This window comes from Phocoena sinus, chromosome 2 (assembly GCF_008692025.1).
Source record: "Phocoena sinus isolate mPhoSin1 chromosome 2, mPhoSin1.pri, whole genome shotgun sequence".
Taxonomy (NCBI): domain Eukaryota; kingdom Metazoa; phylum Chordata; class Mammalia; order Artiodactyla; family Phocoenidae; genus Phocoena; species Phocoena sinus.
In genome coordinates, this window is record NC_045764.1 from 154454384 (window position 1) to 154479508 (window position 25125).

The window sequence follows — 25125 nt, forward strand, 5'->3', positions numbered from 1 at the left end:
GGGAGAGGCCACAACGGTGAGAGGCCCGCGTACCGCAAAAAAAAAAAAAAAAAAAAGCATATTTTGGTATCTTTGTAACGGGTGTGTGTGTGTGTGTATATGTGTGATCTTATTCACTAGTAACCGGAGGTAAGCAGGAACATGTTAACAATCAAGTCAGTAGGTAAGAGATATGGATCTTATTTTACTCGTGATTTTATGCATCTTTGAGCGCTTTCTCTTTCTAGAATTCAGTTTGCTCATCTGTATGAGGGATTTGAAGTAATCAGTGGTTCTTAAATAATTGGGGGGGTCATGAACTTCTTTAAAAATCTGAAGAAATCTTTGCACCTTCTTTCCAGGAAAAAAAAAAGCACAACCTGACTAAATTGAATGTAGTTTCAGGAAGGAGTTTTACAGACCACTTTCAAAGTTGTCATATTCAACCATAGATATTATGCACTACATAAATATGTAGTTTAGAATTACACAACTCTAAGGGGCACAATTCATATGACTGTTGATAACCCTTCAGAAATGTGCAAAGAGGTGGCCCTCTTCATAGCAGTTCCTTGAACTCCAGGCTAAGAACTCTTGGGCCAAGTGAGCTCCGCGGTTCTTTATGGATTTGAATGTCCCTAATTCCACAAATGTCATTATTATTATCCAAAGCCTTGTATTGGTCAGCTCAGGCTGTATAAAAAAATGCAACAGACTGGCTTAAATAACAGAAGTGTACTTCCTCATAGTTCTGGAACTGGAAATCCAAGATCCAGGTGCCAGTAGGAGAAGTTTCTCCTGAGGCTTCTTCTCTCCTTGACTTGCAGATAGCCACTTTCTCCCTTGTCTTCACATGGCCCTTGTCTCCATGCCTGCGTACTCTTGGTGTTGCTGCTGCTTCTTCTAAGGACATGGATCCTATTGGATCAGGTTCCCACCTTTATGACATCATTTAATTTTAAGTATCTCTTTAAGGGTCCTTTCTCCAAAAACAACCACATTTAGGGGTTAGAGTTTCAACATATGAATTTTAGGGAAACAAAATTCAGTCTATACCAAACCCCAACTTGGTAAATGCATTGCACAGAGTAATAGTTAACAGCTAGGTGAATCAAAGCATCTTTCAAATCTCCTCCACGTCAGAAAAGACACAAATAGGTCTATCAAAAATTAGAATAAACTATGCTGCTTTCTGCAATGGGGATGTATAATTGATAACCAAAATTTTTATGCTACTATTCTTATTAGAAGGAACACTTTCACTGAGGTTTTTTGTTTTGGTTTGTTTGTTTTTAGTAGTAAAAACAAACAAAAACAAAACAAAAAAACTATTTAAAAACTTGGTACGTAGAAATAAATTAACTTTGTTTGGAATTGGTCATCAAGAGCCCTGGTCAAGGGTTGTATGTACTGGGGAAGAGAATGAGTTGGGGGAGAAGGAATTATAATAGCCCATAAATACTTTTTGTTTTTCTTTGGGCCATGCATGAAATCATCTTCCTATGACATAAATCAAGCACCCAGAAGTGTCTCCCACATCTGGTAACTGGGGGTGGGGCAGCTGGGGGTGGCTATTTCTGCTAGTCCTGATTTTCTTTTCACTGTAGTGGGAGAGTGGGGGCTGAGGAGAAAAGGCCAAGAGTTTCTTGTAGTTTTTAAAATTTATTATCGCTCCCCCAGCATCACATTTAGTAACCACCATCCGCTGAGTAACTCCCAAAGCAACAGCCATTGTACACCCACCCCTAACTCCCCTAGTCCCAGCAGGAGCTCAGGAAGAGACTTTCAAAGAGAAGAGGGTTAAAAAATGTCCTGGATGTTGTTATTCCTAAAGCTTCACCATGACTCTGTGACACTTTAATTTGTTTAGCAACAAGTCAAACCTGTTAGTGGTGTTACAGACCCTCCAAGAATATTCAGCACCACCCAAGAGCACACTGTCCTTTTGTCCTTCTCTTTTCGGATGCACCCACCTTTCTGTGTTTCATCTTCTCAGTACCAGCAAGGTACGCATTTTAGGAAGTTGCGCCTGTCAAGCACCGTGACTCCCTCTGTGATCCTTTACTGCTGCACAGACACACTCCCTTGGATGAAGTGGCTCACTCTCCCTGAATTGGGCTAAGATATGCGGCACTGAAGACTTCTGCCTCTCATACCATCACTCCCCTGTGAATCTTCTTCTTGATTCCTAGAAAATCCACAGCAAACACTTCGTCTTCTGCATTCATTTGCTTGAAATTAACAAGGGGGTTGTTGGCCAAGCAAGGCCGCGGGGAGAGGTACAGCAGGGGAAATAAGCAGTAGGTATTAACCCAAAGCTGTGTACTTGTTAGCCTCAGTTTCTATTATACAGATTTAAATTTTATTTATTGTTTTTAATTCTTGAATTTTATTTTATTTATTTATTTTTGATACAACAGGTTCTTTTAGTTGTCTATTTTATACATATGAGTGTATATATGTGAATCCCAATCTCCCAATTCATCCCACGCCCCCTGCCACATTTAAATTTAAAAAAACTCATAATCCATATGAGATAGCCTATGATTGAGTTGCTTAATGTCTGGAAATTAATGTTAGAGCGAAGAATTAAAATCCAGCTATTTCCATTTCTAAAGCAGCATGACAGATACGTCTCTCAACCACACCACATTAAAACCATTGGAAATCATACATAATAGAGTCCCTTCTTCATTAAAACTTGGTTTAGGGGGACAAAAATGTGGTCTTTCTTCTGGTATAACTTTTCAAAAGCCTTCCAATTTTCTCTAGCTCCAAGTTTCATATATATATATGTATATATGCTTTTTGTCTTCTTTCTCTTTCTTTTATGGCTTAAAAATAAACTCCGTGTACCTTATTTAACAATGATATTGCTCATATCAAAGTTCTTTTTTGGAATATTGTTTCCAGGATTTTCGCTTAGAGAGGATCAAAAATCAGAAGGTGTCAGATGCATTTTCATGGCATTTAGTTTCCAGATTGAGCAGTAGTTTTTAAAATTATAATTGATTTTGTCAGGTTCTTGGATTTTGGAGTAAAGACTGGCAATCTCCGGAAATGAACATCATCTCTATTCATAAAATAGTAACAAGATTGGTGTAAATGTTCTGGGGACTCCTTCAGACCTACCAAGGGAAGGGAGCAACTTCCAAGATAAAGAGCTTGGCTGTCATTTGTGACAGGAGCACAGGCAGTAATTTATTTATTTGTATTTCCTAAGACTCCAATAATTGTATGAATAGCTACAGGTTATCTGAATACAGAATATATTGTGGATCAGCAGCTAATTAAATGCAACCCTAGGTGGCCTTTCCATTTTCAGATAGTGAACACAAACCATTTTTAGTCTGTAAAGTATAAATTGCCCAGGCACTATGTAATATGAATCAATATCTAATGCAAATACTTTGGGCATCATTTAATTCTTATATATATAATTGAAAGTTGTTTATACAAAGCATTTTTTTTTGGCTTTAAGTGTTGCACAAAAGAACACAAAGGATGTATAAACTATCATCTAATAGCTAGCACTCTGAGACAACCATTTGTTTGTAATTTGCTTCATTTCATTATAGAGCAAGCATTTTGATATGTATGTTATATAACTTGTGATGAGCATTATTATTTTAAAAAAGGAGAAAATTAGAGAGAAGAATTTGATCTCAGGTCTCTTTCTGAAAGCATCCCTCTACTATTCCATTATATACAGAAAGTGATGATTAAGGACAGAATATTTTTAAGCACACATGAATTTATCTCCTTTCATTTATCATTTTTATTTATCTAATTTTTCTCATTTTATTGATAAAATGAGAGATTACGTAATTTGTTCAGTCACAAATATTGCAGATTTTTTTTTTTGTAATTGATTTTGACTGTTATTGCATTGTGGTCAGAAGATATGGAATAAAATTATTGATTCTTCATTATTTATTTATGATTCTAATACATGACTACTTTTTGCATTATGTCTCATGTTTTTGAAAGGATGGGACCCTCTAATTGTTTATCCAGGGTTGTAGGTATGTCGTTTATTTCTGGTCTGCTAATTATGCTTTTTAAAAGAGTTATAGCCTTTTTCTCCCAGCTTATTCTGTAACTTTTAACAAGAAGGATATAGTATTTATATTCAATAAATAGTTATTAAGCTCTTAACATGGGTTAAGCATTGTTGTAAGTCCTGGAAATTAGCAGTAGTCAAACAAAAATATCCACCCCCATGGAACATCCATTTTAATGGGGTTTTTGATCATGGGTTTGTCAGTTTTTTCAGTCTATCAATATGTGTTTTATATATTTTTAGGCTATGTTATTAGGTACATACAGATTTAGGACTGTTATATCCCCTGGGTTAATGGTTTTTCTCAAGACACAATGATAACATTTTTGGTGATAATGTCTATTTTGTCTGACAGTAATATTTCTGAATCTGTTTCCTTTTGGTTAACATTTGCCAAGTACATTTGTTAGAATATTGATTTGAGGGTATGGTAATTCTGCTTCTCTAGGTCATACATAGCCACAGGTTACTTTTTTCTTGTTTCTTGGTCATGCTTGGCCACTAAACAGTTTAAGCTTTTCTGTGTGAGATAAAGGAACCTTCTATGTTGTTTAAACGTAGTTATGTGGTCTCAGTTAAAAACTGACAAATCAATGTCCTAATTAATATATCTGGCAAATGTCAACCAAAAGAAAACAGATATAATGTCCTCATTCACATGGTGAAGTTGGCTTATCTCCACATCTGCATTCCAGAAAAGGGACAAAGAGGAAGTAGAAAGCACTCAGAAAGCAAGTGTCATTCTCTTAAGATGTGAGTTGGAAGTTGCATACATGTGTAGCATTCAGCAACAGAAGAGTAAATTAATTTAGACCATAGATTCAGTACATAGGTGACGTGGGTTCAAATCCTGGCTCTACCATCTACTAGCTATGGCAAGTGACAATGTGTACCTCCTTTCCCCAGTTATAAAATAGGGACAATAATAATACCTAGCTTATAAGCATTAAGAAAATGTTGATTATTATTCTTGTTTTGAAGCCACCACAAACAAGTTGTTGACATTGGTGGTAGTGGTAGTTACACAATGCTTACTTAAATTTAGACCTATCGTACCAGTTCCTTTTACCCATCATTTCCTTTTGAATGTCACTCCCTTTCTCTGGGATTATTTTCTTTACACTGAAATATGTCCTTTAGCGGTTATGCTGGTGATCATCTGTGAGTGGTAAGCTTAATCAAACTTCCTTCATCTGAAAATGTCTTAGGTTTGCCTCCACTCTTAAATGATCTGCCTAGTTAAATAAATCTAGATTGAAAGGCATTTTTCTTTCAACACAAAACTATTATATTCATTGTCTTGTGAGCTTTACTTAAAAGTTATATGTTGATTTTAAGATTTTTATCTTAGTTTTGGTGTTTTTGGTTTCATGATAATGAACCAAGGTGTGGCTATTTCTCTCTCTTTCTTTCTTTTTTTTTTTTTTTTTTTCTGCTTAGGATTCTTTAATATAAGAATTCACATTACTTAAATATTAAAAATTTCCAAATTGTTATCATTTTGATTACCCTTTACCCCATTTTCTCTACTTTCTTCTTCTAGAAATCTTAATAGATGTATGTTGAACTTTTCATTTGATTTTTCATAATTCTTACCTCTTTTGTATTATCTAAATCTTTTTCCCTCTGTGTTCCATTTTAGGAACTTTCTTTAGTTCTTTCTTCTAGTTCATTAATTCTCTCTTCGAATACATTTACATAATCTATCCACTGACTGTTTCTTTTTTTTTTTTTTTTTGCGGTACGTGGGCCTCTCACTGTTGTGGCCTCTCTCCCGTTGCGGAGCACAGGCTCCGGACGCGCAGGCTCAGCGGCCATGGCTCACGGGCCCAGCCGCTCAGCGGCATGTGGGATCTTCCCGGACCGGGGCACGAACCCGTGTCCCCTGCATCGGCAGGCGTGACTCTCAACCACTGCGCCACCAGGGAAGCCCAATCTACTGACTTTTTAAAAAAATTTCATTAACTGTGTTGCATTTCCAAATGATTTTAGCTCTTTCTTAAGTATGCCCATTATCACATTCTTTTTTTTTTTTCTCCTCTATGGTTTCTATAATTTCTTTATTTAGTCATTTCAACCATTTTGGGGGACAATTTCTTTCAGATTGTTCTGTTATCTCACATTCCTGGGTTTCTTATTCTCCCACTCTTGTGTCTATTAACTGTCTCTCATGGTGGATAATCTTCTTACTGGATAATTATTTTTCTTATAATCTTATTTTATGTTGATATTGCTGTAGGAGCCGTGCATGCCACACTCTACAGAGTAATATTCTAGAGGAATATTTCAGCTTCTTCTGACACTGAAGTGGTGTGTGTTATTAAACAAGTCATTCTCTAAGTATCTCAGTTTCTTTAACTTTGTTAAGTGTCTTCTGAATACCTTTCTTTTTCTTGTCCAAACCAGTTATTGAGGAGGAATGGCCTTGTCTTGGTTAGAGAGAGAAGAGTAGTTTTGCTTTTTGTTCAGGATTTTTAAGACACATGTCTTTATTTAAGGGAATTCAGTTTTATTTACGTTCAGTCCACCAGGATTCCCTGCTGGGAGATAAAGGACAATAGGGCAAGCAAGTCAGTGTACTTTTCCCATAGCAATGAGCTCTTCACCAATGAAAAATGTCCTCTTAGATCACAGGAACAGCAGCTGTGTAGGTGTTGCTAGTGGGGGGAGAAAAAAACCCACAGTAATCTTTGGTGTTTAAAATAGAAACATAAAATTGTTAATTTGTCTAAAGACAACTTGTATGCAATAATGAAAAATGAAGTTTTAGTGCAACAATACTAGATTCATTTTACAGAAGTCTAAAATTTCTCACCTCATTGTGTGAGGTTTTAATAAACAGCAGTGTGCTATGATTTTTGTAGCACGAAGGAATTGGTTTTAAGCCTCAAAATAAAGCCAAGAGATTACATTTAAGTAAATGCAGTTGTTAAGGGCAAATAGAAATTTTAAAAGAAATTTTAATTGGTATTATGTATAAATTTGAAAAGAAACCTAGAGGTTATATACTCCATCCTCTCATTTACTGCAAGACAGCAACTTCAGTGTCCCTAAAAGGCATCTACTGCTTGAACATTTCCTGTGATGGAGAGCCCACTGCCTTGCAAGGCGTCCCTTCCAATTTTGTAATGGCTCCAAATGTTGAAAAGTTCTTTCTTATAATGAGATGCTTGCATATTTTGGAGATATATCTATCCTATGTATGTATGTAAGTATGTATGTATCTATATCTATCTATCTACGAAATGTTCTCTCCTATAGTAATTAAATGTATGTCAGTACTATTTTACAAACATCCATTGAATGTCTTATACTGTACTGGTATTGTGCTAGGTCTGAGATAGGGAATATTGTGATCTCCATTTTGATGAGAAAACAGGCTTTCAGAGGATAGGCAACTTGCCCAAGGTCACACAGCTATTAAATAATGGAGCCAGGGATTTGAACATAAGCTATCTGGCCCTAGAACTTAAGCTGTTTGACTCTAGGATGAGGTCCCAGCTCCCTACATGATTTGTCTATAAATCATGTAGGGGACCCAGATATAAACCCAACTGACAATAATAGAATGTGACAAATGTTAACAGAAGATAGGAAAGAACAACGAATTCTGCTTTTTCAGATTGGAAATGGTAGATTGTGAAGACATAGGTGTCATCAATGACAAAATATTGTTATCGTAAAGGCTGTTTCATCTATTTTAAGAACATCCTGTTTCTCTTACTATGATGTAAACTTACATCTCAATATTCCCCTGTCCTCACCATCAGTTTTGGAAAGGGCTAAATCCTTAGTACCACTGAGAAATGCCCTGTTACTCACCTTGCAGACATTTTTGGAACTGCTTAGATAACACTTCGTACCTTCTGTTTGGGGAACATTCATCTCATTCCCCACCCCACCACCAAGATTTCTCTGTTAAGTGGGTTTAAGACTACATCATATCAAAGAGAAAATGAAAATGGCCAGTTATTTTAAATCTGTGCCTCTGTCTTAGAATATATACTCTTCATGGAGTTGTGAGATAGACACTTGAATGAGATGGATGCTTGAACTATGATGTTCCTAGAATTAAAAGTTTATGAATTGGATCCAGTGGGTATTTTAGTATCTGACAAGTAATTGTGTGGAAGAAATTGAACAAAGGAAAACTCCTGGCTATGCTACAATTTAACTTTTTATTTATATGGCATTTATTTGACATCTCTGAATAGGGGAACCCTGTCATTTGAGATAAAAAGCATAGTTTGCAACATGTGAGTTTCTTCTCCTCTCCTCTCCCTCCCCTTCCCCCCTTTCCTTTTCTTCCCGTGCTTCCTTTCTCTTCCTTTCCTCATCCCATGAAACACCTGTGCTTTTTTTTTTTTTTTTGAAATAAAAAATTGTCCCCATTGAGATTTTCAGGATTTAGCAAAATCTAAACAAGTGAAAGCTAAGCTTAAAGCTTTCCTCCACTGGGAAGCCCTCTGGGGCTGATTCCATCCCGCATTGATAATCTTCTTACTTTACATTTCTGCTTCTCTGCCTATTTGGAATCATTCAAGTCCAGGTTCATGGTAATAGCTAAACTGAACGTTTACAATATTCTTTTCAAATATATCTTCTCATTTAACCCTCAAAACAATCCTGTGAGTTTTGAATTATTCATGTTTATACTATTGAGGAAATAGGCTCAGTGAGTTTAAAGTAACTTGCTCGAGGTCACAGGGCCAAGCAGTAGATGAGGTTTTGAACTCTAGTCCTTCTACATTAGGGTCACTTGTCACCTTGTATATGAATCCCTCCTCATACTCCTTTTTCTCGCTACAGTGGATTAATTCCATTCTCTATTCTTCTGTATACTTGGTTTATACCTTTATTCTAATAGCACATTGTATTTGGGAAGCTGAATATATAGATGGAATTTATGGTTTGTTTTATTTGTTTTTGATGGCTTTTTCCTGCTAGATTATAAACTTCTTAAGCCCTTAAATCTTTTCTTTTTCATGCCGGAGTCCCCTGGAAGTCCACCACTTCACCTGGTGCCTTGCCCATGGTTAGCATAAATGTAATGTTCATGAAATAGATCAATTGATACAGCAAAATAATTGTTTCTTTCTATACTAAGTAGAACCTAGTTCAGAGGTACATTCTCAGTAACTTTAAAAAAATTTATTGAATTCTAATGAAATACCAAATAAATCCAGTGGAAATTATTAAAAGATTTAGAAGCCATGCTTTTTAGAGGGAAAGCTAAATAATTGGAATGTATTGTTTATTTAAGAAAAGAGGGTGAGAAAATAAAGAGATGGGAAAGAGAAGTAGCCAGAGAGCCCTTCCAGATCCCAAAGCAGACTGAGAAGGTGTGAGTTCCACCCTCTGCTGGAAAATGATTAGCTGTGAAACAGGGCTGGGTTCTAGTAGTCCATATTATCTGGTCCTGGGGCCATGGTGAGCTTTATTGTTTTGGAGTTGGCTTGAAGGTTATTTGTGAGAAGGATGTGATTAAGCTGCTCCCCATTCTGCAAAATATGGGCAAAGAGAATCCAATGAGTCGGGTAACACACGGGAGCGACTTTCCATTCTATGTTTGGGAATTGCAAGGGGAGCTCTTTGTTTATTCAGTCCTCTTGAGATTTGTCAACAAGAAGAGAAAACCGTCAGCAGAGATAAATTTGAAGGAGTCCTCTGGAGAAGAAGACGGTTATTTTCATTACTCACATTTATTGAGCATTTACTGTGTGCCAGGCACTGTTTATACATAGTTTACAGATGGTACCTTTCTAAATCCTCACAACAAATCTTTTGGATAGATAGTATGATTATTCCCATTTTTCAGATGGAGAGGCTGTGATACAGAGGGGCTAAGGATCTTGCCAACATTTTTCACAGCTGCTAACAAGCAAAATCAGGATTTGAACCCAGGTAGTCAAGCACCAGAGCCCCAAATCGAAATCTGTATGCACTCTCAAAGTCTCTTCGAAATTTTTGATTTGATAATGTTTTTATAGACATACAAATGATATTATTACTTCTGTTATTATAGAACCATCATTCACATTGTTTGAGTCATTAAAACTGGATAAAGATTTACATGATCTCTGATAGCCAGTGTAAACTTAGAGAAGACTAACAGGGGTTTAAGTGTCCAAATCTCTCTATGAGGAAGTAATTGAATCCTGTCCTTGACTAAAAGCAACATTTGTTTCCATGGTAAAATAATTTCACTTGGATTGTGAACGAAGCTGGCTAAAGTTTACACAGGAATATTTCATATTTTTTTCTTTTCCTTAAAGAAATGTGTGAGATTCTAACAAAGCAGATATCCCAGTGCCCTTGATCAAGAGACTGGGAAAATTTCCTAGAGTGATTTTTCTCAACATCCAAACTCCTGATATCCCCATTTCAGCCACAAGGAGGATAAGAAAACAACTATGGATGTTTATATGAAGGATAAGTTAAAGGAACAGAAGCCACATATATATCCTCTAAACTATAAAATTATACCACAATGCCATTGTCTTCATTTTTTTAATCAAATACATGTAGGAGTGATACTTAAAAGGATAAAGCTTCTATTTTATACTCCCAAATGTAAAGTATCGTCAAAATCTGCCTTTTTGCAGGATGGCTTTCTTCAATAAATGAGCAGAAGGATGAATTATGTGGCTATAAATAAACCTACTGACATATAATAAAGCAAAGTTCGACTGTTTTATGGAACCCTTGGATATATTTATAGCCCCGTTAACAGTCACCTGTATTTTTTCAGGACTTTCGTTTCATTTCACATTATGAGAGTTTAGTCGTTTTTGTTTTTATTTTCCCTCCTCCCTAAACTTACTTTTTGGAACTCTGTTTCAAGAGAAAAAGTAAGGATTTCTACTCTTTATATTTGGGGAGAAAAGGGCCCTCACTGGAGTATAGGGCTCACACAGACACAGACTGCTCCAGTGTTTTCTGTGTCTGTGCAGTCAGATTAGCTGTACTTGCGACAAACAACCGGATGGGTGTCTCCTGCCAGCAGCGAAGTGGAAAGTCAGAGTCTGTGCAAGTGAGAGAAGGCACATGCAGAGACAAAATGTATTGTGAGAGACTGACAGGGCAGCGCCACATTAGATTCCTGGCACCTGACACGATTAAGTACTGTCGTGAGGCTTATTTTAGGAGCCAGAAGATTCCCCAGACTACGTTATAGCTGAGGTACCCACCAAAGGAAGACAGAGTGTGTCAGATGGGTCAGGATTCTCGTACCTTATCTTGAGACAGTCTTTTTCGGGGAGGGGAGAAGCGGGGAGATTAAAACAGGGGGAAGAAATCTATAATGTCAAATTCTGCAGATTGAAACAATAGAGAAACCAAGCTATTAATTAGGCAAATCCAGCCACAGGCTGCTTCTTTTTTGAAAATGCATTCCATTCAGAAACTTAAGGTTCCAAAAAGTCTGGTTAGGATGCCATGGGGGTTTATCTAAGTGGAGCTAAGCGTGGTTGTTCCTGTGAAATTATTTATACTTTTCAACTTTAAATCTGTGGTGAGCATAACGTTTCTAAATCTATTTCTCTTCCTTTCTATCTATCTTAAAAGTAGACTCTCATCTTTATCCTGGAGCTCATTCCTAAGTGTTCTCATTCAAAGGGCCCACTAGAAAAGACAACTCAGGAGGAAAGAGGGGAGCTTTGGTGGTAGTCCAGGTGATGACAAATCCTTCAGCTGGAACTGTAGATGCAGGCTGTGTCTAGGAGTTGTCTCTGGAGCTAAAAACCTAAGAAAAAATACTTAATATATCAGCCTAATATAAACTCTAATAGACCTGAGAATGATGGGAATTAGAAAAGAAATCTAAGTAGGAATGTGTTGACTAGAGGAAGAGAGAGGAAGGATAGAAAACAAATGAAAAAAAAAATTCAATAATGTGTTAAATTGGAGGACATTCATTTTATCAGGGTAATTGTGGATTATTTCTTTAAAGTTTAAGAAGTAAAATAAACCAGTCTTGCATTTGTCCTCTGATAAATATTCTCAGTATTTAACTCAGTCCCCAAATGGAATTCCAGCCTTATTGGAATTCATAGATACTTCTTTTGACATTTTGCAAAAAATAAATAAATAATTATAAGCATGACAGGTAAAGTGAATAGTTCCAGCTGTGATGCACCAGCAGCATTTCCAGATTCCGTACTGCATTAAGGCTTTATTTTTCACTTTGTTGCCTAGCAGATAATTGATTGGAAGGTACATCTAAGCTTCCCATCCTTCCTTGGGATGAAGGAAAAAAAAAAAAAAAACAGTCTCCAACACTCAGTGCCAATTTAGAAAAGAAGAAAAACGTTAAGTGGAGAGGTGGTCAACTCATCACCTCTGGAAATGTGTGTCTCTGGGGATCAGTGTCACTAAAGCCAGCTAAATATGTCAGTGGAATGAATGCTATATAAAAATCTGAGTATGAGGTTCCCAATTGATTCACTGGATTCATTAATTCAGCAAATATTTACTGAGCTTCTACTATGTGCTACCCACTCTTCCACACACAGAAGATATAGGGGAGACCAAGACAAAGTTTCAACTTTCAGGGAACTTACAGTCTTTTTAAGGAGATAGACTATGAACAATCATAAAGAAAATAATTTCAGAAAGTGGAGAGTGCTTCAAAGGAAATAGAACAAGGTAATGGGATAAAGTGCCTTTCAGGGTGGTAGTGGCTAACTTTAGATGAGGGCCAGAGAGAGGGCCTCTGAGGAGGTGATGTCTACAATGAACCAATCACATGAAAATCTTAGGGAAAAGTGTTCCAGAGAAGAGGGGACAGCAAGTATAAAGGCATTGAGTTGGAAAACAACTTGGCACATTCAAAGAGCAAAAAATGGGTCTGGGAGACTGGAAGGTAGTGAGTAAGCGGTCATCTGGCAGAAGATGGAGTTGGAGAATTAGGTATAAGCCAGGTCATCTAGGTCTCTTTAAGTCCATGTTAGAGAGTTAGACTAAGTCCAAAGTGCAGTGGGGCTCCATCTGGAGGACAAAATCAAGGAGTGGTTGGATTGAATGGGAATGTTTTGGTTTTTTTTTTAAAGATTTAATTTCATTTATTTTTGGCTGCGTTGGGTCTTTGTTGCTGCGCACAGGGTTTCTCTAGTTGCAGCGAGCGGGGGCTACTCTTTGTTGCGGTACACAGGCTTCTCCTTGTGGTGGCTTCTCTTGTTGCGGAGCCTGGGCTCTAGGCGTGCCGGCTTCAGTAGTTGTGGCACACGGGCTTCAGTAGTGGTGGCTTGTGGGCTCTAGCGTGCAGGCTCAGTAGTTGTGGCACACAGGCTTAGTTGCTCCACGGTATGTGCGATCTTCCTGGACCAGGGATCGAACCTGTGTGTCCTGCCTTGGCAGGCGGATTCTTACCACCAGGGAAGTCCCTTGAATAGGAATTATCATCTGCCTTAAGGGAGGATGCTTAGGATATTAATATATTTTTTCTTCTCACTTTTGTCCTAACAGTAGCCTGAGACCCTAAACATGTACTTAACCTTCTTGGAGCTTTAGTTTATTTTTCTATTAGACAAAAAGTACTGCCACTCTTTATCTGGTGCTATGCCAGATGCTGTGTATACATTATCTCATTTAACACTCCCAAGAACCTCATAAAGGGAGGAATTATTCCCATTTTACAGAGGAGGAAACAGGTTTAACTTGAGTCTCCATAAATCACCCCTCTCTCTTATTGTGCTGTTCCTAGGTACATGTTGCTAGTTTAAAACATCGTGTTTGTGGGCCACCACCAAAAGGCATGAAAGGTCATGAATGAGGGCTATTCCATTGGAGGCTGTGGATCTTGAATCACCCTTACAGCTGAGAGCCAGAACAGGTGGGATGACCGTGCACCATTTACCATGGGCAGCAGGGATCCTTAGGAGAACACCAACTTCATAACCAAAGTACCAAGTCACCATCATAAATTCTGAAATGAACTTGATATTTGACCTTGAAGACAAATCATTCATAGGTTTGGTATCTTTATGTTAGAGACAGGTAATGCTAACTTCTTCAATGTCTCCTCGAGGTGCCCCAAGAATAAATAGGACTGTCTTAATCCCTTATTCTCAGTCAGTGGGGTTGAAATGTTTATTGAGAGCAGAAGTATAATAGGTGCTATAAACTCCTTTTTAAAAAAGGAATGCCCCCTAATTATTCCCTCACCTATCTCCTCCGTCTCCACCTGCCCCCCCCCCAAAAAAAAAAAAATATATATATATATAGTGTGCTTTTGTAACCAAGGTGAGTGGGAAGGAAGGAGTCAGAGCCAGCAAGCCCCCAGAGTCTAGGAGGCTGTTGGGTTTCTGTACCCTGCTGAACAGCATAGTTAGGAGAAGTTGGGCGGGGGAGAGAGGGGGCGTAGAATGGAGGCTGCCTCATCCGGAATGTTACCATTCCTTGGCAGAGCCCTGGGTCAGCTTTCTCCTGGAGTAACAGATGGCCACAACAGGTGCGCCAAGCTTTTTCCTGCCACTCCGGCTCTCCCCTGCAGGTTCAGCCTGGATGTAAAAGCCGCACTCTCTTTAGTGCCCAGAGTCCTGGAGGCCCGAAGGCTTCACCCACCTGGGGCAGCACCTCTAAGGCCAGTCCAGGACAGGCCAGCAGATGCAGCCCTCACCTCTCCTGAAGTTCTTTGACCAGGTCAGCCAGCACGGGCACTAACCCCTGGGTCCTGAATTCCAAAAGCATCCTGTTTACCAGGGATGGAAGGGCCTCCAGCCATCAAACCTCTCACCCTCCGGAGTTCCCGGTCCACCTCTCTGCCTTCCCCTTTGAGAACCAAGACGCGTTCCCGCCATTCGCCCCTCCGGTGGGCCCTGGGCATCTGAACCCCCAGAGAGGCACACCCACCCGGGAGAGTGGCCGCGCGGTGCTGACCACCAGCTTAGGGGGGGCATCTGTGGCACCACCGTGTGCAGACGTCCCGGCGCTTCTGCTACTCACGGGGGTTATTTTCATTTCTATTTGGGACTACCTTAGCCTTAGCCGCCGCCTTCAGTTTTTCTTCTCCAGTTGCCCGAGTTTGGCGTACTGCGCCTGGGAGAGGAGAAAGGACAGGGTGGCCAAAGGTGCAGGGTCCGTCTGCCCACCTCACACACGCGCGCGCGTGCTTATTCCCCTGGAAAGGAGCGGAGCGTGAGGAGGGGGCGGGGCTGTGCGGGAGGCTCGCGCGGGTGTAGACGAGCGAGCGAGCGTGTACTTGAATGGGGAGGGCAGGGATTCCGGGTCGCTCGGGCCCCTCCTTCCTCGGAGCCAGCCAGTCCCTCGGCAGAGCGCTCGGGCGGCACTGATTTGCTCTCAGGAGTGCGCTATTTGCATACGACTTGCCCATTTGTGAATTTGGTTTCCCAACTCCTCGCTTCACTTCACCTGTACCTCCCAGTGCCGCGCACTTTGCAGGCGCCCGCCCCCCTCTTGGCCACCCCTGCCGCCTACCGGGCACCTCCTCTCACGCCTTCCCTGCTCGCCCACCCACCTCTCCGCGCTCCGTGCCACGTTGGTTTGGGTGGCTGCTCCGCGCCGGGTTCCTTCTCCTCTTCTTCTGTCTCTCCGGTCCTTCTTGTTCTCTTCCTCCGGCTGCTGCTGCTGCTTTTCATCCAGTTGGGAAACCCAGGACGCAGGCGGCTGCTCCGTGGAGCTCTTCCAGAAAGCGCAGGGTTAACAGCCTCCGTGCCCTTACGCCGAGACTGCGAGGAACCCGCGAAGAAGTCTCCCACCTGCAGCCCCCCTTTGCCTGGCAGTTCTGCATTGCATCGCATGGGAGTGGAAAAAGAAAAAAAAAAAAAAATGTTCAAACTGCTTGGATGTTGGGATAAACTAACCTGAACCTACTTGGGTCTCCTGCTGCCTCCTCCTCTTCCTTCGTTCACCTTTTCTCTGTGTGGCTTCCCGGAGTGTGCCGTTAAGTCATCCGGCCTGAGGTGCCCAGAGATCAGGAGCTGCGCCTGGCCTCCCCTGATATGTGTGGTATCCCGGGGCTCCCTAGGAGGGCTGCTACACCTGGGTGGACTTTGACATCCTAAATTTCAGCTCCAGGAAAGGGGAGCTTTTGCCTTATATCCTTTTATTTTTTAAGTAGTAGTTGTTGTTGTTTTTTGTGTTTTTTTCATCATCTTGTCTTGAAAACGCTTATTCCTTCCCTCTTTCCAAAATTTGGGCCAAGTCTTCCTCCTGCTATGATGGGCCCCTGGGCATCATGAACTTCATTATTGCTCACTGGCTGGAATTCAAACTGCCCATCTGTGGTGGCCCAGTGTGTTGACCATGCACCTGAGAATCCACACGAGACGGAGCCCTCCTCGCCGGCCGGCCTGGACGCTTGGGATCTGGTCCCTCTTCTGGGGATGTATCATCAGCTCCGTGTGGAGTTCCTCTAATGTACCCTTCTCCTCCTCCTCTTCTTCCTCGCCGGGGTCTCACTCTCAGCACGAGCACCATTTCCATGGCAGCAAGCATCACTCAGTGCCTATTTCTATCTATCGCTCCCCTGTTTCCCTTCGAGGAGGGCACGGTGGGTCTCTCTGCTCTTTATCCTTTTAATGGGGCGTAGCAATTCCTTAACCCACTTGCCTTGCAGGTAATGTTAAGTGTGGGAAGAGAATTTTAAAAATTGAATTTAGAATAATGAAAAGCATCGCATGTGCATGGGGGAAGAAAATGTCCAGTTTCTCCCTAAAAGGCTAGAGTGTTCTGCCCCAGTCTCCCCATATCCTCTAATGGGTCCTCCTCTCCTTGGCTCCCTTATTCATAGCTTCACAAGCACCACATTCTCCCCTTTGCAGCCTTCTGCCTCCTTCACCCCCCATGATGGCAGACAACTTGGTCAGATAAGTCCCCAGTGCTGCACTTTGGAGGATTCATTCATTCACCTTGCTTTCACCCTTCTTCTCTCTGATCTTGTTTGAGAGCTAGTCGTGGGAGAATAGCAGACAGCAGGAATCCTTAGGTCTTCAGCCTAAAGTTGATTGAACTGCTTTTAAAGTGGCCTGTGTCGTAAAGGTCGGGGGCGGGGGGGAAGTAGCTGAGTGTAATCTTTAATAACCAGTGGTCATTATTGTTCGTTTGGGCTGCTTTACGTTTGTCCACATGTCAGAAGGAGAGAGCAGCTATCGTGAAAACCGTACACCTAATATTGCTAACTACCCGGGGGAAGCAATGTATAAGATAAGGCAAAGTCCATTTATAATTTAACCAAGTGTAAATTACTGCCACTTCAGTTCCACCATTTATGGAAATGTTACTTCAATTAAAGGTAGCACGGGTGGGCTTGTTCACACAATATAAGTACAATATGTTTTGCTCTAAATGACCCTCCTCGCATAGCGATTGAAGGAAGAGACCTATGGCTCTTAAATTTATATTCAGCTTGGAGCAGGCTGCCTCTGAAAGGGTGATGTCTGCCACCGGGGTAGGCTCTTGCTGTAGTAAACTGTTCTAAAGAAGGGAGCTTCGTTATTTATTTACTATGCAGTCCACCCTGATGGTGAGGAGAATGGGGATCACAGAACCCAACTGCAGGAGCAGCCCTCTGGGGGGCAGCGAGAGCAAACCACACTAGAGGTCCCCTGCCCTAGCTTGTGTTTTGAAGGCCTGTAACATACAGACCGCATTCGGAATGTCAGTTCTTCCCACCGCCTCCTAGCCCTGGGTTTCTGCTCTGTGCTCTCTGTAGTGTTAAGTGGAAGCACATTGAGAAAATGCCAGCACGTACTCTGGCTCTTTCTGTCTCTTTACATCTTATTTGATGGAGTTGTCAAGCAGCTCAGTGCTTGTAAGGTTGGTGGAGGCGGGTGGTGGGGAGGAGGGAATGCTTGATCTCGATCTGGTTGCTGTTTTCTCTGTGACTCCTGCTAGGTCGGGTGTAAGCTTTCAAAATAAAAAAAAAAAATGACACCCTAGGAGAGGAAAGAACCACAACCACCAAAAATGCAAAAGCAATTTCATGGAAGTAGAAACTGTTAGCTCCTAAGGAGGAGTGGGGGTGGGATTGTAACGATTGGGAAAGAAAAAGAAGGGATGGGAGATGAAGCCAGACAGACTATTCCTAATAGCCGTAATTAAACACAGAAACGCTCAGCGATCATTAGCTAAATTTTGCTAATTAGTGTAAATGATCAGCAGGGAGACGAAGATTATGTATTAGTTAGAGGTTATAGGCTGGCAAGGTCTCCATGTTTTCCGTTCAGGATGTAAACAGTTAAGAGCAGCTACTACTTAAGTGATGGAATTTGCAATACTTACCGGGGATTCCTAGGTCTGTCAATCCCTTTCTTTATCTCTGTCACTTGTGTTCTCTCTCTCTCTCTCTCAGTTTCTTTCTCTCTCTCTCTCTCTCTCTCAGTTTCTCTCTCTCTCTCTCAGTTTCTCTCTCTCTCTCTCTCTCTCTCTCTCTCTCTCTCTGTCTCTCTCTCTCTCTCTCTCTCTCTCTCTCTCTCTCTCTCTCTCTCTCTCTCTCAGCTAAAGGGGCAAGAGGGGTTGAGCCAGCACAGGTTAAAAACAGCTCTTCTCTATTCATGTCTTCATTGATCAGTTGCTCAGTACCCTCTAAATCTTCTTAACTGGTTCCATCTTCTTTCGCATTAACCTACATCTGATAAGATTCAGTACGATGGAAAAGGAGAACAAAGTAAATAAATGATCAGAGACCCTAGAAAAGGCCCTTAGATGCACAGAGCTGAGAATGCAGTGAACTTCAGGATCTGGCATGACGGAGACAAGAAAGCTCATGAAATCAACTTTTCAGTATCCTCTTTCAATCCTGAAGTCCCATCCCACTGATCTGGGCTCACAGACTGAATGCATCTATATTGAGCAGGGTCCTTGCATATTTAATTAATGTTTTTGAGCTTGAAATCAAGAGAAGCAGCAAGCAACAAGATACCCCAAACTCTGGCTTCAATCCCTTATCTAAGCTGTGCCCTTTTCTCCCTGAAAGGACCAGGAGACTCCTCGGTGCTCCGTTAATGCTCCTCTAATTTTTCTTTAGAGTACACTTGCTTTCCCCTAGTCCAAGACAAAGCCTTAGCTTACAGCAATTGTTTTAAAAAATCTTTTAGATGGAAGTGGTAGGAGGCATAGCACCGTGAGACTAATGGTTGTTACTAATAGTTTTCTGCCAACCCTATTCCAGAGTTACAAGGAGCAGTCTGTACTGTCTGTGAGGAAGTAAATGCCCTTCATGCTGGTATAAAATGAAAACTAGAGCCTTGAGTTCAAGAACCTTCTCTGGACTCAAGAGGGATTTTTTCCTTTGCTTGTTTTTTCTACCGTTGTTCATTTTGCGCATTTCCTGAGAAGCCAGAGGTCCTCAGAGCTGCCCGTTAATGAGTTTTTGCCATCCCTCCTTCTAAAACTTCCTGCCCTCTAGTGAGACTCACACTAAAACAGATGGAAGAAAGAGAAATTTTCCAAACAGCTGTTCTTCTACCCATACTTGGTTCTGATCTTTAAAAAATTGATTATGTATAGATTTGCCTAAAATCTTGATCCCAGGACAGCCTAGAGCAGGCTGAGCTCCTTTATAAGTTGGGGAGACTAAGGCCACACCTGCCCAGGATATCCAAAATAGTCTCAGGTTAAGGTTGTGTCTTCGGATACAATTAACTCTCTTCTCAACTGGAGTCTAGTAAGCTTTTCCCCATTGCTCAGTCCCCTCCTTCAGGCTCCCTGTTTTCTTTCATGCTCTCTTCTATTGAACTAACATTTATTGGGTATTTACTATGTGCCAGGCTGTGTGTAACCTGCTAAGGATAGAAAACTAAATAAGATATTGTATTGTTCAGCACGGGATAATTTCAGAAGTATTTGGATCATCTATGAAAGATAAGTGCTTCTAAAAATTTTTTAAATTTGAGGGATGGGACGAGGATCCAGGTACCCAACCAAATTAATTAAGATAAAATCTAAACATCCCTTGTGAAATGCAGATTCACATTGTTCTGTTATTCAGAATAACCCTACAGTTATTTTTCATCCTCAGCTTTATTTTCATACTTATATATCATGCTTATTGAAACTCCTGGATAATTTAGTGGTATGGGACATATAAATACTAAAATACATTTGTTTACCAACCTTCAGTTTCATAGGAGAGTTTTGTATATTTGCTTTCCTCTCTCCCACCTTTAAGAAATCCAATGTACATCTACTTAAAAATATTTTAATACTTATAGTTTAGAAAAAGTTTTCTCTACAGAGCCTGGGTTTAGTATATTCCTTATATTTTATTTTCCATAAAATAGCAGACCTTCCTGTTTCCGTAGGCATTTGGGGGTACCTAGTTGAAAACCTAAAACTCAATTTTACAAGGGAATATACCACAATGTATTTAGAGGAAAGTCTCTTGCTCAGAAACCTGTGTGTGTGTGTGTAGGTGGGACAACATAAATCCTCTTTGAGTCATCTTAGCAAAGACGGCGGTGGTAGTCCCCCTTGTGGTCCATGAGCCTGGAGTCTTTCTTTAAGAAATTATGCTTCTCATTCATTGTCACAGAGACCCACCTCTGAAGTTTTTCCAGCCATGGGGCTTGTTTTGCTCTGATCTATCGAGCACTTTCTTTTGCTCAGCCAGCTTGCTTTCTAACCACTTTCTCTCTCCCTTCCTTCTCGGGATTCAGATTGCTGAATAATTCAGAGTGTTGGTTGACAGATAAAATGATAAGATTTATATGTCTTTGGCCTTGGTGATGAATTAATTAAATTGTTTTTTTTTTTTCTCTGTCTCCTCTAGATGCATTGTTTGGCTTCTCTAAAATTTGCTGGCAAGTGGTGGGTCTGGAGATTAACTTGTTCTTGAAAGGCCACCGTAGGAAGATTATACTATCCCAGGGTAAATTTCTTCAGGACTTTCAACATGGATCATTGTGTGGGGGTTGGTGGTTGGAGGTGAGGCCTGACATATCAGAGGGAGCAGAGATGAGAGAATTGGAACAATTCCTTTCAGGAAAAACGTGACAAAACAAAACCCTTCACCAAACTGGCTGATGGCTGGAATTTAGTAGTAAGACCCTTGTCGTTTTATTGTCTGATTTTGAATCTGGAAGACATGACATATTTTATTTTACATTTTAATGAATGAACTTATCAGATCTCGGAAAGCTTACTTCTCTAGGACTCTATGTGATCTGGGAGGGAGGCAGATCTCTCAAGATAAAACTTGAACTTAATCATACTTCCCTTCCTGTATTAGTTTGTTAGGGCTGCCATTTAACAAAAAACAAACAGAAAAACAGACTGGGTAGCTTCAACAACAGAAATTGATTTTCTCACAGATCTGGAGGCTAGAAGTCCAAGATCACAGTGGTGGCAGATTCGGTTTCTTCTGAGTCCTGTCTCCTTGGCTTGCAGGTGGCCACCTTCTTGCTGTGTCTTCAAGGGGTCTTTTCCTCTGTGTTCATGCATCCCCAATGTTTCCTTGTATGTCGGAATTTCCTCTTCTAATAAGGACACTGGTCAGATTGGATTAAGTTTCACTCAAAGGTCCCATTTTAACCTAATCACCTCTTTAAAGACCCTATCTCCAAATATAGTTATATTCTGAAGTTCTGGGGGTCTAGGCTTCAACACATGAATTTTGTGGGCACACAGTTCAGCCCATAACACTCCTCCTCCCCCAGGACCCAGTCACTGCAAAGTAAAAAGGTACGTTCAGTGCATCTCTATTGGACTCAGACTTCCACTGTGGGAAAATAAAACCTTCCGTGACGGTGACAGCAATTTACAAAATTGATAAGATGGGGCCTCCTCAGGAAAAATCCTATTTACATATGTGGAGAAAACACCACCAGTAATTGTAGTTAATATCTGTGTTTGCTTTCCTCTTGGTTTATCTCTTGTGACTGAGTCTCTACCTTGATGTGCACACAGGCTAATTCTGTCTGACTAGAGCCCCGTGCTCTGCAGATAAACTCTAATACCCACTCTCTATGGCTCTCTCTTGAGACCGGCTGCCATTCCAGGCCTGGCGTCCCTGCCCTACCAGGGACTTCCTTTATGAACTACAGCGGCTCACTCTTCTCCTTTCTCAGCACTAGGACAGCGTGATTCTCCAATCTGTACGTCTTTAAAGACACCACTGTGTATCTTCAACCTGTCTGAGTTCCACAGGTCTGCCAGTATTTGTAGGTCTGTTTTCTTGACTATGACAGTAACTTATGCCAAAGCCACAGCCACAGCCAGGTTTTCTCTTCTCCCCTCTCCACCAGAAGCGGCATAATGCACAAGAGGGACACACTGTGTTGTTATAAAGCCCACAATCCAACTTCACCACAGTCACGCAGAGACAGAAAGAATGCAGCTTTCATTTAAACACGCGTTTTCAACACTAGAAAGGAGCTCTGCGTTGTTTAAAATGCTCTGCTGTGTTTGGCCATATCAGGGCAGGGGGCAGAATAGCAGCTGAGTTTATACAGAGCAGGTGGTTTATTTCTACTTATGGTTAGTTTTTGCGAAAGACTTGCCGGGATCATATGCCAACATGTAACGCACACCTCCTGTGTACCAGGCACTCTTCCAATACTTTACGTATATAATTTCATTGAATCCTCACAATCTTTGACCTTAATAAGGTTACCGCCGTTTCATAAATAAAAACAGTGAGACTCAGAGAGCTTAAGTGACTTGATCAAAGTAGGGTAGGGGTACAACCAGGCTTCAAACCTGGTTCTGACCACAAAGCACTTGGTCTTTTTGCTCTCCCTGACAGACCGTCATCTCAAGAAACAGACAACAGACACAGCGAGCTTAGGGATTATCTGATCCTCCGATGTTCCAGATGGCCAAAGTGGGGACTTAGACAGGGGCATCCGATCAGTATCGGAATCAGCTGGGAACCCGGGCAGTATGACGCTACATCCATCACCCTTTTACTCTACAGCACGAATGCCAACTTCTCATTCCTCCAAGACCTTTTGCTTCAGGTGATCTCCCCTTAACCAGATTAAGTCCTGTAGGAATGGATTCTGCCAGCGTTGGATTCTCCCGGCCTTCTGTGAAATTAATGTTTCATATGTATTCTTCTAGTAGGTGTCTGGCTTTGTGCTAAGAGGTAGGATTCTTGGGTGTTCTGAAGGTCTCCTCAATGGGAGACCCTAGTGTGAGAAAGTGATCATATTCAGGTTGGTTCCCATGCAGGGAGACATTTCCTGTCCTGGTTGGGCCTCACTGGCCAGAAAGCAGCGGGGAGATGACTTGTGTATTCACCTGTCTGTCTCTGTTCCCCATCTGAAGCCACAGCCCAGTTATTATTCAAAGACACGTTCCCTGCCCCAGTTCTCACCCTTTGCTCACCAGCTGTTGAGTGGCTGTACGAACATAAAACCTCCAGAAACCTGAAAGCCACCTTTTCTGAGATACTGTCCACACCCTCCCTTTTTTTACTGTTTTGAAATATTCCTGTCAGCCACCCCCCACATTAAAACACAATGGTGTATACTCCTGAGTGACTTCCCCCCAGACTGTGAATTTCAACTATTTCCCAGGCAGTCTTTCAAAATTTGAATATAATTACATGTTTTGGGTGCAAATTGTGGTTTTTGCTACATAAGAAACTAATGGAGATGATCCGCCTGTTCCTGTAGTTTACAGATTATATGCTTCAGAACCGAGGGTATATATTTAGGCAGCTTTTCTGTGTGCCACATTAAAATGAAAATGAACTGGGGTGAGCCACCATGGTTGCTAAGCAGTAGAGCAGGTTGACAGAGCAAAGCATTAAACTGAAACGGTGTCAGTGTTTTACTTAACATTTATTTGCTTTGCACCTTTGTCATTTGATGTTGTCAAAGAAGGGAAGGGGGAGGAGATAGGCAGGGTCTAGCTGTCTGCACAGCTCAAGCAAGGAGGAAGAAATAATCAGCCCACGACATCCAAGCGAAATGAGCACTTTTTAAAAGTTGAAATTGCTATACAGGGAACTCCTTTTTTATGAAGAGCATGCAAGACTTGTAAAAGTGCACAGGTGTGTCTGACAGCTTCAGGAACATGGACCTGGGCAGACACTTGTTTTTGCAGTATGGGCGATGACTACCAAAGGGGAATTAGCTTCCCCAGGTCAAAAATTTTAAATATGCTTCCACTGTCCATTTAATTCCTGGTTTCAAGTCCTAGACTTATCACGAGCAAGTAGGGATAGGCAGCAAAGTCTTTTGGGCTTCTTTATAAGTGATAACTAACAGAACAAAGCCAACTGTTTTGAACCTCTTTTTTTTTAATATAAATTTATTTTTTATTTTATTTTTGGCTGCATTGGGTCTTCATTGCTGCGTGCGAGCTTTCTCTAGTTGCAGCGAGTGGGGGCTACTCTTCGTTGCAGTGCATGGGTTTCTCATTGCAGTGGCTTCTCTTTGTTGTGGAGCGCGGGCTCTACGGGCTTCAGTAGTTGTGGCACACAGGCTTCAGTAGTTGTGGATCAAGGGCTCCAGAGCTCAGGCTCAGTAGTTGTGGCGCACAGGCTTAGTTGCTCCGCAGCGTGTGGGATCTTCCCGGACCAGGGCTTGAACCTGTGTCCCCTGCATTGGCAGGCGGATTCTTAACCACTGTACCACCAGGGAAGCCCGAACCTCTGTTTCTAATAAAGGCTGAAAGGCCCTTGTGAACAATTAGCTCACAGGTAAAACAAAGCAAGACCCGCTTGGATTCTTCAGGTCAATTTTAGCAGCATTCTGATTTTTTTAAAGTTTGCAAAGATGATTAAAGGGTTAAATCTCAGCTACTGGGAAAATTTGGCCTCCTGAATAATTTGGGTGGGAGGAGGGTCCTGTGACTTAGATAGTCAAGGTTTTATTGTATATCTCTTTCCTTGAACCAATTATTATATATCTCTTGACATGGACCACTATCTCAGCATACTTGGATGGACATCTTTGGGTGTTCACTTCTGTCAAGTCAATCTTCTTAGAAAAAATAAACCCAAGAAAGGAGACCTCTGTGCTTTTACAAGAATGGCAATAGTATCTTCTTTACTCATAATAATAATAATATTAGTAATAATAATTCACTTTTTTTAGTTCTTTGAATATACCTGACACTTCTAAAGGTATCACATTTAATTCTCCTGAGATAGGTACAGCTGTTTTCGCATTTGG

General features: G+C 41.1%; 1 protein-coding gene across 15 annotated transcripts in view; it reads left to right on the forward strand.

The window, feature by feature from the left end:
• Positions 1-25125, forward strand: part of NRXN3 (neurexin 3) — a 1706389-nt gene that overhangs the window by 1116703 nt on the left and 564561 nt on the right. For 3 of the 15 annotated variants that reach the window (XM_032624311.1, XM_032624312.1, XM_032624309.1), the window contains exon 1: positions 15401-16553. The exons of 11 other annotated variants lie outside the window; for them this stretch is intronic. In XM_032624311.1, coding sequence (XP_032480202.1) covers positions 16307-16553 — 247 coding nt within the window. In that variant the 5' untranslated portion in view covers positions 15401-16306. Of the gene's footprint in view, positions 1-15400; positions 16554-25125 lie in introns of those variants that run through there. One more of the 15 variants, XM_032624310.1, reaches the window with a different exon arrangement.